The sequence below is a fragment of the Amphiura filiformis genome, chromosome 20 (assembly GCF_039555335.1).
Source record: "Amphiura filiformis chromosome 20, Afil_fr2py, whole genome shotgun sequence".
NCBI lineage: Eukaryota > Metazoa > Echinodermata > Ophiuroidea > Amphilepidida > Amphiuridae > Amphiura > Amphiura filiformis.
The window spans coordinates 56,855,297-56,869,975 of record NC_092647.1 but is presented as its reverse complement, the minus strand read 5'-3'; the positions used below and the strand labels follow the sequence as shown (position 1 = coordinate 56,869,975).

General features: G+C 36.5%; 1 protein-coding gene across 1 annotated transcript in view; it reads left to right on the top strand.

Annotated features, from left to right (window-relative positions):
• The window catches only part of LOC140142083 (unconventional myosin-Ia-like), a 115,344-nt gene that overhangs the window by 74,162 nt on the left and 26,503 nt on the right, over positions 1-14,679 (top strand). Inside the window, 3 exon segments of the mRNA XM_072164035.1 lie at positions 286-392; positions 11,407-11,554; positions 13,791-13,999. Coding sequence (XP_072020136.1) covers positions 286-392; positions 11,407-11,554; positions 13,791-13,999 — 464 coding nt within the window.

The following is a 14,679-nucleotide window of genomic DNA, read 5'->3' as shown; positions in this document are numbered from 1 at the left end:
CGTAATGCTCACGATAAGAGGCCAATTATCATTTAATGTGTATGCCTTTGCTGAAAAATGCCAGCATACTATTTTGGTCACTATGTGTGGGATTCCAATATAGCAGATTGCCCATATCATTATGCATTGGCTCTCTCAATCCTATCTCTGTTTTTATCACCCATCTGAATCATTTGAACTGATCGCATCTGATATTATTTGTTTTCATTTTTTTAAACTAAATTTACAAACCGAACATTTATGCTTACTTTTTGGATTTGTTGTTTGTATTTTGTTTTCTTTTAGCTGAATTAGAGCTTGTCCGAGAGCCCACAACATATCATTTCTTGAAGCAGAGTGGTGTAGCTAAGGTGAACACTATCAATGACAGAGATGAGTTTGCTGTGACGCAGGTTAGTATGATATATGGGTCGCAATCTCTGATCCAACCAGGTCAAAGGTGATTGTGAGATTGAGATATTGGCAAAAATGAACTGTAAAATACATCATAACTTTGCATTACAAAAGCTTATAACTTTGCAACCAAGTATGTTAGGAATGTAGGTATTTCAGTAATAGAACAATTACTGTACTAGTTGATTAATAAGCCAAAATTAAGAGCATCTTGGTTATCACTGTTGTTGCTATTACTTGACAGAGAAACATTGGCATCATCAGAAGTGTTACATTGTTCAGCATGTTTAGTAAGTACAACTTTCAGGTCGGCAACGGCAACCGTTTTTTGGAAGATTATTTGCGAAAGAGTGCATAAGGCTTATCATATACTAGAAACACCAAAAGTCTAGCATACTTGGTTCTAAAGTTCTGAAGTTTTGTGATGTGTTTTTTACTCCATGTTTTTGGCGACAACTCTCTAGTCCGAAGGTTCTCTAGTCCGAAGGTTCTCTAATCCGAAGGTTCGCTAGTCCGAACACGTAATTTACCATTCGCTGGTTCCCTAGTCCGAGGTTTAGCTAGTCCAAATAATAAATAAGGTTCTCTAGTCCGAATATAGAATAAGGCTCGCTAAACTGAGACCTTAACCCTAAACCCTAACCCAAACTCAAACTCACCCTAATCCTAACCTTAACACTATTCCTTATTCTATATTCGGACTAGAAGAACTTGTTAAATTAACATCTGATTTAAAAAATAGCAACAGTAGTGGAACTGATGACATAAGTAATAATCTTCTAAAACAAATAATTCCATCCATTTGTGGTGTCCTCTCCCATATCTTCAATTTATCTATTGCCTCAGGAACTGTCCCTACTGCACTAAAACATGCTAATGTAACACCCATTTTTAAAGCAGATAATAAACATGATGTCACCAACTATAGGCCTATATCAATCCTTCCATCTATCTCCAAACTCCTTGAAAAAATTGTCTATGCACGGATCTTTAACTTCATTGAGCATCATAACATTCTAACTCCCCATCAGTTTGGCTTTAGGCCTAAGAGATCCACATACATGGCTATTAACGAACTTTATTGTAAAATAACGGACAACCTGGACAACAAACTTCACACAATTGGCATATTCCTAGATCTTAGCAAGGCCTTTGACACCATAAACCATGACATTCTTCTTGACAAACTCAATAAATATGGTATCAGAGGTCTTGCTAATGATTGGGTTAAGAGCTACCTATCTGGAAGACAACAACAGGTTTCCTTTAATAATGCCCTCTCTACTCCTGCAGATATCAATTGCGGAGTTCCTCAAGGATCGATTCTAGGACCGTTATTATTTCTTTTATATATTAATGATCTCCCACTTTGTTCTAAAGAACCCCATTTTATTTTGTTTGCCGATGACACGAATATCCTTTTCTCACATCAAAACCCTAAGACACTAGAAATAATAGTTAATAATGAACTTAATCATATTTCAAATTGGTTTAAACTAAATAAATTATCATTAAACATTAAAAAACTAATTATATTATTTTCAAAAATAAACATAATAACAAACCTGATATTGAAATTGATATTAAAATTAATAATACACCCATCCAAAAAGTTCAGACCACCAAATTCCTTGGAATACTCATTGATCATAATTTGTCATGGACCTCTCACACTAAACATGTTTCTAAAATTATTTCTAAATATAATGGAGTTATTAGAAAGGTCAGACCCTTCTTGCCTCAAGAGTCTCTTCTAACTCTGTACAATTCCCTTGTATTGCCATATTTGTCATATGGTGCAATGATTTGGGCTGATCCCAATAATTCCAATATTGAACCACTCTTTCGATTGCAGAAAAGGGTAATTCGCACATGTACTAATTCTATTTGGCTAGCCCACACAGACCCACTCTTCGTGATCCTTAAAAACCCTTAAAATTCATGATATTTATAAAATCCAACTTTCTTCATTTATGTTTCAATTTCACCCATGACCTTTTACCTACTGACCTCATTGAAAACAATTTTTTAAAGTTCAAACACTGTCCCACCATTATGACACTAGACACGCCACGACCCATTTATTGAACCGTCCAATACTGTTCTGGCAAGCAATACATCCTGTTCACAAGGTCCGTTGGTTTGGAACAGTCTTACTTCAAACATAAAAATTCTGTTCTTTAGCCTCATTTAAATATTGTTTTAAAAACCCTCATCGGTTGTTATAGCCATGCTACTACCCCGTAATGTGTGCTCATAATCATTCAGCTGTCCCTATTCTGTTACGCTCAATTATCCTTATTCTTTCTTCTTTCTTCTTCTTCCATTCTTTGCTTTCTATAATCTAGTCGGATAACTTGTATTGTATTGTTTTGTTTTGTCCCCTATACCGTCACCAGTTTATACACATGATGAATTATATTTGATTAATTATTGAGGTCCCTGCAGCTCCACGCTATGCGTTTAGCAGGGTCCTCGTCAGTCAATATTATTTTAGCCACATTAATTATTATATTAACTAAGATAAATTATCTGATTTGTAAATTGCCTATATCCACATATAAACATATTATTATATATTGTATATTAACGTCATGAACAGTAGTATTATATATTACATAGATTATGTATTCAAGTTATATTAACCATCACAAATTATTATCAATATATCTTTTTGTTAATATTATTGCAATTTACTCTTATTATTAATTGCTATTATATTTATTAAACTATATCTATTGTACTCAATGTTATTATTATATATGCTTTGCTATGTATGATATTGATTGATAAAATAAATTTGAACTTTGAACTTTGAACTAGAGAACCTTCAGATTAGCGAACTTAATTTGGTTTTCGGACTAGCGACCCTACGGACTAGAGAACCTTCTGACTAGAGAGAAGTCACAAAATTTTTACCTTTATCTCAATTTCAAATTTGCTGCCTTTGGCCCCCATGAACCAAATCATATCACATATGCAAGGTTTACACCATCGATGACACAGCTTTGGTGAGACGTAGGTCAGTATAATGAAGGGTGAAATATTCTCTCCTTGAGCAGTCAAGACTTGTCAGAGAGACTACAAGGAATCATTTCATTTCATTGACCGAGTAATGCCAATTGATACATGGGAAGGTACTAGGACTACCTGCTCTTTGCTGGTGTGAGAGTTAGTCTGTTCATGGCAGGGATATATCCTGGGTAATGTGATCCAGTCCAGGTGCACACTAAATGGGAGGTTTCCTAGTTCTGACCTGCCGTTGTCATGTGTCAGGAATTTTAATAAGAGCCTTCAGAACAAAGATGACTTTGGTGCTAAACAGATCAGTGTAACAGAGTGTAATATGATGAGGCTGTGTCCTTTTTCAGTTGCGGCAGAAGTCTTTATCATAATAACAAGGTTTGGTTATGAAAGCAGAGTGGGATGTGGTCATCATGTGCAGAGCACAGTTGGTGTATTCAGTCCATGTGCAAGTTCAGATTCTACTTGATGCTCTTTGCACTGTGCATCCACATGTTAACTACACCTTGCTACTGTGTCGTGAAGCAGAGTGCTATAGTTACAGTTGATACTCGATGACAGTGATTAATGACCATTTTAAGTCTTGTTCCGCGCTGAAGTTGTGACATCAGTGCATTAAAAATGCATTGATTTCACACCTTCACATAGTGTGGGGGTATTTAATCACGGTCATGTGAATTGTAGGGCATGTTATTCACAATATTCTATTTGTGTTTAAGGGCATTGATCAGTGAAATTGACATTGATATCACACAGTTAACTTGAGACCTGAGAAATGGAAAGTTAAATATAAAGTAATAAATAGGTCAAATTCAAAGAATTCTTGCGAACAAGTCTATTTATAAATGTACCTTAATGACAGTTTGGTGCATGGCAACGATATTGACACAATCCAAAAGGGTTTTTTTTTTCTTCAATTTTTAAACTTCTGTTGGGAAGAATTAATATCAAAATTAAAGTAATATAATACACTCTTGAAACAGATTCATCAGGATCGTTCATAGTTCATTTGATTGATAAAGGTTCTTTTTCAGATCCAATTAAAATGATACTACTCACTCAGAAATATTTCAATTCCTATCAGGAATCTTGTTCACTCTGGTACTGGTGTTTCTAGATGTTTTTAGCACCGGCAACACTTCTGTCTGGTTTTGATGACGTCACAAAACTTTCTTGTTGCCGAGTGCTAAAACATCTAGAAACACCAGTACCAGAGTGAACAAGATTCCTGATAGGAATTGAAATATTTCTGAGTGAGTAGTATCATTTTAATTGGATCTGAAAAAGAACCTTTATCAATCATAATATAATACAGGCTGAATTCATACATTCCTAGATAATGAGAACCAATCAGAGCAAATGTTAGTAAATTACTTTGTATAATTGGACGGGTGCGCACTGCCCATCGCAGTGCTTTTGGACGAGTTCATTTTTCTTGAGAGTTGATGCCTTATATTTGCTTGCATTTTCCAAAATTTTTTGTGACAATTTTGTTATAAAAATAGCAAAAATCTCAGAACTTTTTCTTGTGTGTGAAATAGGTTAATAAATGCATATATCACTTGTTGCTTGAGAAATTGTACAAAATAATGCACTTGTGTTGAGATGTTGATGCGTCTAATGCACAAGCCCCGAAGGAGGAGTACATTAGACGCGTCACAGTATGACGCATCTCAGTATGTGTGCATCTCAGTATATGTGCATCTCAGCATTAGATGCATCTCGGTATGTGTGCATTATTTTGTACAATTTCACTCCCAACCAGAGATACAAATGTATTAACTTATAAATATATGTAGAAAGAGTTTACTTGAGACATTTAGAGTTTTCTTGGTATCAAGACTTCCAAGGTTAGTAGGGAATTGTTTGTTGCCTGTTTTTTTGTTGTTGTTTTTTTGACTGAGGAGTAAGAAAGCCCCATCTGCAATAGCTGCCGGGTGCTATTTTTAGATGCGTAAAATATAGAATACAGAAATAATCAAATGTCTATAGGGCAGCTATTGCAGATAGCTCCTTCTTTTGCCAACCCCTCGGAATGCTGACTGGACTTTGTATGACATGTTCATATCACTGGTATCTATAGTTGGATTAGCACAAGCTGCCATTCAGCTATGTCACATCTATCTAATGTATCATGTAACTGGAATTATTAGCAAGAATTCTGTGAAATTGGTTTAGGTTGACAATCCTAATGGACAAGGGTCATCAACATGAACAACTGGCAGCTATTGCAGATAGCGCCTTCTTTTGCCAGAATGCTTACTGGACTTTGTATGACTTGTTGGTATTACTGGTATCTATAGTTGGATTAGCACAGGCTGTCATGTCACATCTATCTAATGTATCATGTAACTGGATTTATTAGCAAGAATCCTGTGAACTTGGTTTAGGTTGATAATCCTAATGGGCAGGTGTCATTAGAATCAACATGAACAAATGACAGGCTTGGTATTTTCCAGAAACCTGTCAACTATAATTGGTATGTGACATGATCAAGAAGAATGAGTCTAATGTTGCTAATATTTAAGTTATTCGCAACAAGGTTGCTCACATCTTTGAACAAAAAATTCACAATATTTACAGAAGGTTGCTCACATTCTTTTGTTTCTAATTGTTTTCAGCAACTGATAAATTGCTGTATAACTCGGTAACAAGAAATTGAATTGTTATGGGGTTTGCATCAAAATGTAACATTTTTAAACAGCTACCTCTTTAAGGAATTTAACCTGACAGAAAATGTTTTTGTATGCACAAATGCTGCAGTACAGAGAACAGAGAAAAAGAAAACTATATTTTTATTAATTTATCTAACTTTTTTATTACTGATTTTTGATAATTTATACAAACTAATATAATGTTTCCCACATATTAATTATGAAATACTAATTTGCTATCAAAAAGCATTGATTTCCATGTATCTCACCCATATTCCACCATGTTTTGATGCTAAAAATAGCAAAAAGGACAAAAATATTAACTTGTTTATAAAACTGCAAATATATCCAAGAAATAAGCACATAAGCCATGTCTTAGTGCATGCCACATGTGACACAAGAAGTGCAGTTTGGTGTTGTTTCTCTGTCATTGCTAATTAGCCGACTGCACAAATTGATGTTGGCAGAGAATCGGCCCCCTTTATCAAGCGGATTGTCGTGTACAACCCCAAATCAATTAACCCACACAATGGGTGCCTTAGGACAGTTGCTGTTGCTATGGATAACTATTGGAGCCAGGTTAAAAATAGACCGGTTTTGATGACATAAATTGAACTACTTCCAAAACAGTCACTTAATCTATGCAAAGGAAATCAACATTTATGAGACAGAAAATTAGTGATGATAAAGTTTGATTACAAACAATGTTACTGTAAGCATAATATCCCATCGTAATATCAACGCTGGGCGAGAAAAACTGTGTATGTGCTTTTGGCCCCTGAACATGTTTAAAACAAAACTACCAACAGGTTACATAGGAGGTTTTGCTTTAAACATGTTCAGGGGCCTATGACACATAGGAGCTTTTTCCTGCCCAACAACGATATCAGCATAATTTGAGGCCAAGAGCGGGTCCAAGTACACATTATGTTGGAATGATTTCATAGGCTGTTTAGTGTTGAATGTTTTTCTACGTCTAGACACTCAATTTCTTAGCATAATGACATAAGTAATGATGATTTCCAGTTCCAATTTGTGTACAAGGTGCTTTGCTCACACAGTTTGGGTATTTGGGTTTGTATTTATTGAACCTCTCACCATACCTTCAGAAACAATAAGCCTTTTCTGTTACGGCAGATGTCATTTTCCTTTAGCTATGCTTGATGATGATATCCAGTGGAAATTATAAACCTAAGGTACTTTTCTTGCACTTGGTACAGGTTTCTTATGAAAGACATGGTGTGTAAAACTAACAGTCAGGGAACACTTTTTGGTCCAATTCAATTTGTGTGTTTATTTTGAAGATTCTCAAAATTAGGTCAGTGTTAGAGTTCAATTTAGGGATTAAGGTTAGGGTAAGGAGATTTTATATGATAGATTAAGGCTTCAAATTGAGCATAGATTCACTAGCAATCTGCAGTTTGATAAGCTGTCAGTTAGAAAATTGAGTACACAGTTCGTTAATTCGTATGGGTTCTGATTGTTTTGATCTCTTATTTCATTTTATGTATTTTATTTTATTTATGCCTTTTATTTATTATATTTAACACTCATAAAAAAATCAGAATATCATAATAATATATTGCATATAAGATATAAAAATACAACTCTAAATGTGGAAACAGTTTGTATTAATGGTAAGCCTCAATGTAAGATAAAAAACACGATATAACAAGTTGAAATGTTACAAATCCCCTCTTTGCAAAATGGCTCATCTAGGCCATAAACAAAGCTATTATTGGGAACTATTATGGTACTTTTAAGTGTTTTCTAATAGCTATTTGGGTGATTTAACGCTCATAAAGTTCCAAATAGGTTCCCAAAATGAAATGTTAAATGTCATTTCCAAGTAACTGGAATTAAGGCATTTGATTTTTCAACCACTTCATTGTCTATTGGTCATCTTCCTATGGTCAGTGGCAGGGACCTATAATACTCCAGTCATATTAACCCTAACCACAAAAAATCTTACAAGGAAAACCACTATGTATGCATGCATCCCATGTGATGCCATGGTGCAATCACCCCAATTCATATATGCAAGGTTTCATTAGCCAGGCCAGCGAATTTGTGTGAATTTCAACTGGAATACTCCAATGTATCCACTCAAACACTATAATTAGCAGCACATTGACCAGTACACCTGTATTTGCCCTTTACACGGATCCGCTATCTCGCTACCAAAACGAGGTTCTCCCTGCAAACAAACACATGCTCAAAAAGTGCATTTTTATTTCTCACGCTTTTCTAACAACATGCCAATAGGGTTTTGCAAAGCGTACACAGTAATCAAAGCATGCGTTTGACAGGCGTACACACACACAACATGCACTTTGCGGGTAGAACCCCAGACAAACAAGTACCTAGACCTATGACTTTGGTTTGCGTAGTGAAGTCAACACTGCTTAGCAACGATTTTGACAAGGACGCAACCGGACGCAAACAAGCAGACACGTTCGCGTCTACAGAACATGTTGCATTTGACGCTGGCGATAACGGCGCAGCAATCACGCATAACGATCGCGTTTTTCGTTTCCAGACATGAACGCTTATTTCCCCGCGTCCGACCACCCGACCAAAATCACCTTGGATATGTGGCTTCACCTACTGCCATGGTTAGGGATGGTCAGTGATAGGTCTAGGTGGTATGTCTATGGGTAGAACCTCGTTTTGAGATGACAGTGCAAAGGGTCAATGTAGATACTGCCTTTGCTGGTTTCCCTTATTATAGACATACTCATTCCCCCCTGCACTGCACCCTCCTAGGGTGTTCAAGTTATTGTTGCGTTGCACTTTACTGAGGGGCTGATTTTGGAAGATCAACACAAAATACAATAAAAGGAAGCCTTTGAGAAATAATGTGGTTAAGCGGTATGAAGTTGGAATCTTTGGGAACTGAATTGGAACATGATGTTTTTAAAGAGGATCTCATCAAGTGGATTGACCTAAAAGGTTTGTTGGAACTTAATTAAGATAGGACCAGGCTCGGACTTGAAATTTATAAACATTTCACAAAATTGTTCATTTTGAGCATAAACAAGTGAATGAGTACTAAACTGTAGGTGTAAGCCTACACATTGCCAATTCAGGGAAAATCTTTTTTTAATATTGTGTAATTTATGAGGAAGGCATTATGCTTTCTACATTTGAAATTCTAATAAATAAGGTTAAAATGATTAATATTAATTAGATCTCCCACTGTGTGTGATTAATATTTCCTTTAGACATGCCCATTTACCCCCATAATGCATCCCACTGTGGTTTTTACTCATTCCTTGGCAGTAAATTACAACAGCTGTTTAAACTGTCATGTCACTTAACGTTGTAACAGAACTACTGGACCAATAATGTGATCTACACGTAGATAACATTCCTATGTTTAGTTATAAAATCATAATAGTTATATTTTGAAAGTTAGCAATATTGTTAGCTATCCATAACTGCCCATATTCGCCACAGAGGGAGATAAATAGTATCGCCTTGATAAACCGGTACGTAATTAATATATCCGGACAAGCCTATGTCAATTACACAATATAATATGACTATAACCGCCTACCAGATTACCGTGTAATTGATACAAATGATCCAAGTTTCCTTATTGTGTAATTGTTAAGGGGGTACTACACCCCTGCCTAATTTTGTGCCTATTTTTGCATTTTTCTCAAAAATTATAGCGCATTGGTGACAAGTAAGAGATGTATATCATAGGGGCAAGGACTACGAATACTGCACTGGATATTTTATTTCAGCACAGACAACAGTTGTGGAGTTACAGTCAAAATTGAGGGAAAACCAATATTTGATCAATAAATCAATAACTACTTGCCTTGAATTGTAGTCCTTGCCCCTATAATATACATATCTTACTTGTCACCAATGCGCTTATAATTTTGAGAAAATGCAAAAATAGGCACAAAATTGGCTAGGGGTGTAGTACCCCTTAAGGGAGCTTCTAACTGTCTGCTAAATTTTCTTTTTTTCTTAGTAGTAGTATTTATGGAGAATATTACATAATTATGATCTGAAAGGGACTTTGATTGAAGACCAAACAAAACATGAAAAATTGGATGAAGTTGCTTAAAAATGGTTGATATTAGAATTGGGAGAATAACCCTTGAACCATGTTTTCTTAGACATAATGACAAAAGTACCAGAACATGATAGCAAAATAAATAAGTTGATTTTTGATTTGTGAAAATAACGGGTGACACTTTAAGCCTCAACATGTTTCGGAACTTTCCACTTGGAAGAAGTCTATTTTAATATGTCAAGCCCAATAGCCTATCTGGTGTTAAACAATTTCCTAATTGGAGTCATAATCCTTGCAAATGAGGCCATTTATTGGACTATTCCAGTTAAAATGCATACACCCTGAAGGGAAGACACACCCTTAACCTTTCACGCAGGAAGTGTGAATTCAAAATGGGGTTTCCTGAATGGGTGATTCCATTTGAAATTACACCCCTTGTGTTGGAGACCAAGGTCTTGTCTTCCACGGGGGTGTATGGGTTTCAACTGGAATAGCCCATTGACAGTTTCTGTAGTGATGCTGATGCATTTAATTTATCTATGAACTTAATTTCAAATGAACTTCATTCAGTTGTTGTGTGGCAGGGTTTTGTTAATTTTTGTTTTTGGGATCAATATTAGTGTTGAATAATTGGGAATAGAGTGTAATTGGAATAATCAAATAAAATTTGATAGCATATTATGCAAACTGCAAAAAGTGTGCAGCATAAAGACAAGAGAACTTGAGAAATTTACACAAATATGTTGTGTGTTTTAAGACAGATTCTACAAAACAGCAATGACTAAGAATGTGTATTTAAAATATTGTGTGTAATGAATAAGGTTAACACAAGGTGTGATAGTTTATGTTAAATGTTAATGAATAATCCCAAATGTAACAACTTAACTAGTTTGAAGTTACTGCCCCTAATAAAAAATAAGGATGCATGTTTAGGAGAGGCATGTTTTAGAAGTTGTATCATACATGTACATGAATATGGGAAAAGTGAAGGTACACTAGAAGTTTCCTATTGGGCCGCCTGCACAGGTGCACTGTTGCCAAGGTACCTGACTGGTACACACTCAGTGCACAGGACCCACCAGCAGTGGTACTGCACAGGTAATACACTGGTACTGCATGCGATGGTGTATCTATGCAGGCAGGGGAGCCAATAGGAATCGGGCAGTGTAGAGTGGTAGAGTTCATTTCAGTACACATTGACTGAGAACTGCCCAAATCTTACAGGACTTATACTGACTCCAATATTTAGTTAGTTCAGATTTGAATATATTGATTATTTTGTTTTGATTTGTGCGTATACAGAAAGCCATGCAAGTGATAGGTTTTGCTGATGAAGACATCTTGTCCATATACAAGCTGCTGGCATGTATCCTCAGGCTGGGCAATGTTGAATTCAAAGCTTTTACTACCATGGATGGTGTTGAAGGAGTCAGAATTCTCAATGAAAAAGGTATGTCAAACAATAATTGTTGCTGTAAATGTTTGAATTTATACAGCGCCTTTCACGTGTATCAAAGTGCTCTACATTTATTCCTCTGATATTAGTATATGTCACCTGCCATACAATGCCCAAGGCGTGCTCATATCTTTGAGTGGTGGGCAATGGTCAACATTCATAACAGCTCCCCATTTTTCACCTGGGTAGAGAGAGGCAAGTGAGGTAAAATACCTTGCATAAGTGCACAACACGATGGCACCGTCAATGTTCGTACTCGCAATCCTCCGATTGCAATGCAGTGCCAGTACCACTTCCCTGTACAACCTTGTTTCAAACCACCCATGTAGCTGCTACTATGAAGATGCTATGCCCAGTTATTATCCCATTATGTCCTACGATACTATGCAGTAGCTACCAGCATAGCATGTTATGATGATGTTTTACACATCTACATCAAGTTGCTCTATCGGAAAATTGGGCGCCTTTGCCTTATGGTAATTTTCATGTGCAAATAGAGAGTTCCCTCCTGAAATTCCAACAAGAATTAAGGTTCCATGGCCTTATTTGCTGGTGGGAATTTTTATGGGAGGGCACTTTTAGGTTGTGCATAAAATTCCACTTTTGTCAAGGGAGCCCATAGCGCCATTTGGGGAACCGTTACAATATGTGCTTTACAAGCAACACCTTGTGAGATATGTTGGTATTCTCTATTGCATTCCTGGTTACCAATAACCAAAGTTGTGAAAGAGAATTGAATAGCTGCTCTGTGTAAAATGCATTCTATATGTGCAGCACAGCTAACATATTGTGAGATGTTGGTTTTCTCTGTTGCATTCAAGGTGACCAACAAGCAATCCCAAGTTGCTAGGGCATAAACCTTCTCCTGACCCTAAAGTATAAATTACAGTCCTAAATCTGATTGATTACTTTGTGGGATTACAGGCATTGTTTCAAATTTAATTTAATCAGTGATTAATTAGATGCCTAGAAAATCTAATCTTTTGGTTATAGAAGCTTACAGGTTTTAAGTTCATTACTGCTGCTTTATGAAGGTTACACCCTACTAGTCAGCACATAATTCTGCTCGCATAGCAGAGCAATCGAAGTGGCAAATCTGGCTTAGTTTTGGCTTAGTGAACAAGGCCTTAGCTTAAGCTTAAACACTGATTTAATTAGCTGGAATTAGGTTAATTGGCTGAACATTCAGCTCAACCTGTTGAGCTGGCTTAATGTGAATTAGCTCAGAAATGATCCATGCAGCTTAGCAGATACCAGGTGCATAAGCTTTAATGTAAAACATATACATGTATGTCATATTATGATAGTTTGTCATGTGCTAATGATAAGTACTCTTGACATGTAGATTAAATCTGCCTTGCAATTGGTGGATTCAAGTCCCAGCCTTGCCATTGTGTTGTGCTCTTGGGCAAGGTGCTTTACCTTACTTGCCTCTCTCTACCCAGGTGTGAAATGTGGAGCTGTTAGGAATATTGTCCATTGAGCGTCGTCCAAAGGTATGAGCATGCCTTAGACATTGTATGGCAGCTGACATATTCATACGACAGCAGAATAAACGTAAGCACTTTGATACATGTGCACATGTGAAATGTGCTGTATAAATACCCTGGGATAAATACCAATATTTATTTTGTATTAATTGTTTATTAAACTAAAGCTACATTTATTATAAATCCAGTCACCAGTGATGTAAGAAAGAAATGTGTCTATCATACACACAACAAGAATTTATCAAGTGATTTTCAGTGTTTGTTGCAAGTAAGTATTGGATTAAACATATTGGCTTGGTAAGCTTACAACCCTACTATATGTAGTAGGCCCGTTATCGATTGTCGAAAGTATCGATAGTCGGATAATTCATAGACTTCCGACATGTTGGTACACTAAATGGTAGTATCGATAGACAAACGATATGGCACACATGCTTAGATTATCCCAAATTACCGTCTCCCAATTCCAAGCTGAGCCATCATGTTGTCTCAAACCCCTCTAGAAGATCCCCCAAAAGACTTTGCACGGTCGTTTTGTTATGTAGGGGACCTATTCTGTTGTATAATAAACATTGAAGAATACTTAAATTGCATCTTGAAAATGTGCCAATATATCGATACTCTATCGATGTGTTGCATAATTTGCTTCCGATATATCGACTACAAAAAAACTGTATCGATAACAGGCCTAATATGTAGTGTAGCACCCTTTCATAGAAATTATCACTATATTCATTCAGATTTGGACAGTGCAGCTGGGGTGCTTGAGTGTACAACACGCGCCATCATAGATGCCTTAACCAAACGTACAGTGATGGGCGGGAAGGGAGACAAGGTTTCAACAACTCTTAGCGAATCGCAAGCCTACTATGCAAGGGACGCACTCTGTAAGGCCATATATGATAGGCTGTTTACATGGATTGTCTCAACGACCAATGAAAGGATACAGGTTTGTATTGGCTCTATTGGTTCTTTGTAATGACGGTATATGTGATGCGATCAAGCAAATCAGTCGGAACTCGGAAATATTAAATTTTCAGTTTCTTATAATGATAGTAATAAGCATTTGCGAAGCTGCATTTTGCAGAAAACCCCATTGAAACTGAACAACCAGATCCAAAGATATTAGCAATTAAAGAGTTTCCAAAACAAAAGGAAACAAAAGGAAATATTGCCTTTGTTGGGCTATATCTCAAAATCAATATTTCCGAGTTCTGACTGATTTTGCTTAATCGCATCATATATCATTAAGTAAACATGTCCTGTTAAAATTGAAACTCAGCAGGCTGCCCCTAAGACTAAAGAGTTGCCAAACCAGACCAATCCCATGGTTATAGAATATAACATGCAAATTGGCAATCCAGTTAGCTCAGTCAGTAAGGCTCTCTGGAGCGCGAGTGTGTTACACTATGAGTTTGATCCGTGCAGCATCATTAATTCTGTTCAAGAAACAAGGACAAGGAACTTACTGCTAACAAAACTGGCTGCGATGGTAAATTCCTGTAAAAGTGTGCTGAGGCTTGTGAGTCGACACCTGTGCGCTCTAAACCATTGTGTTTGTTTGCTTCTTGTTTGTAATTCATAGGGCTAGCTAAAGGCATGGGCGGGTTGGAGGCCAGTCACATATCA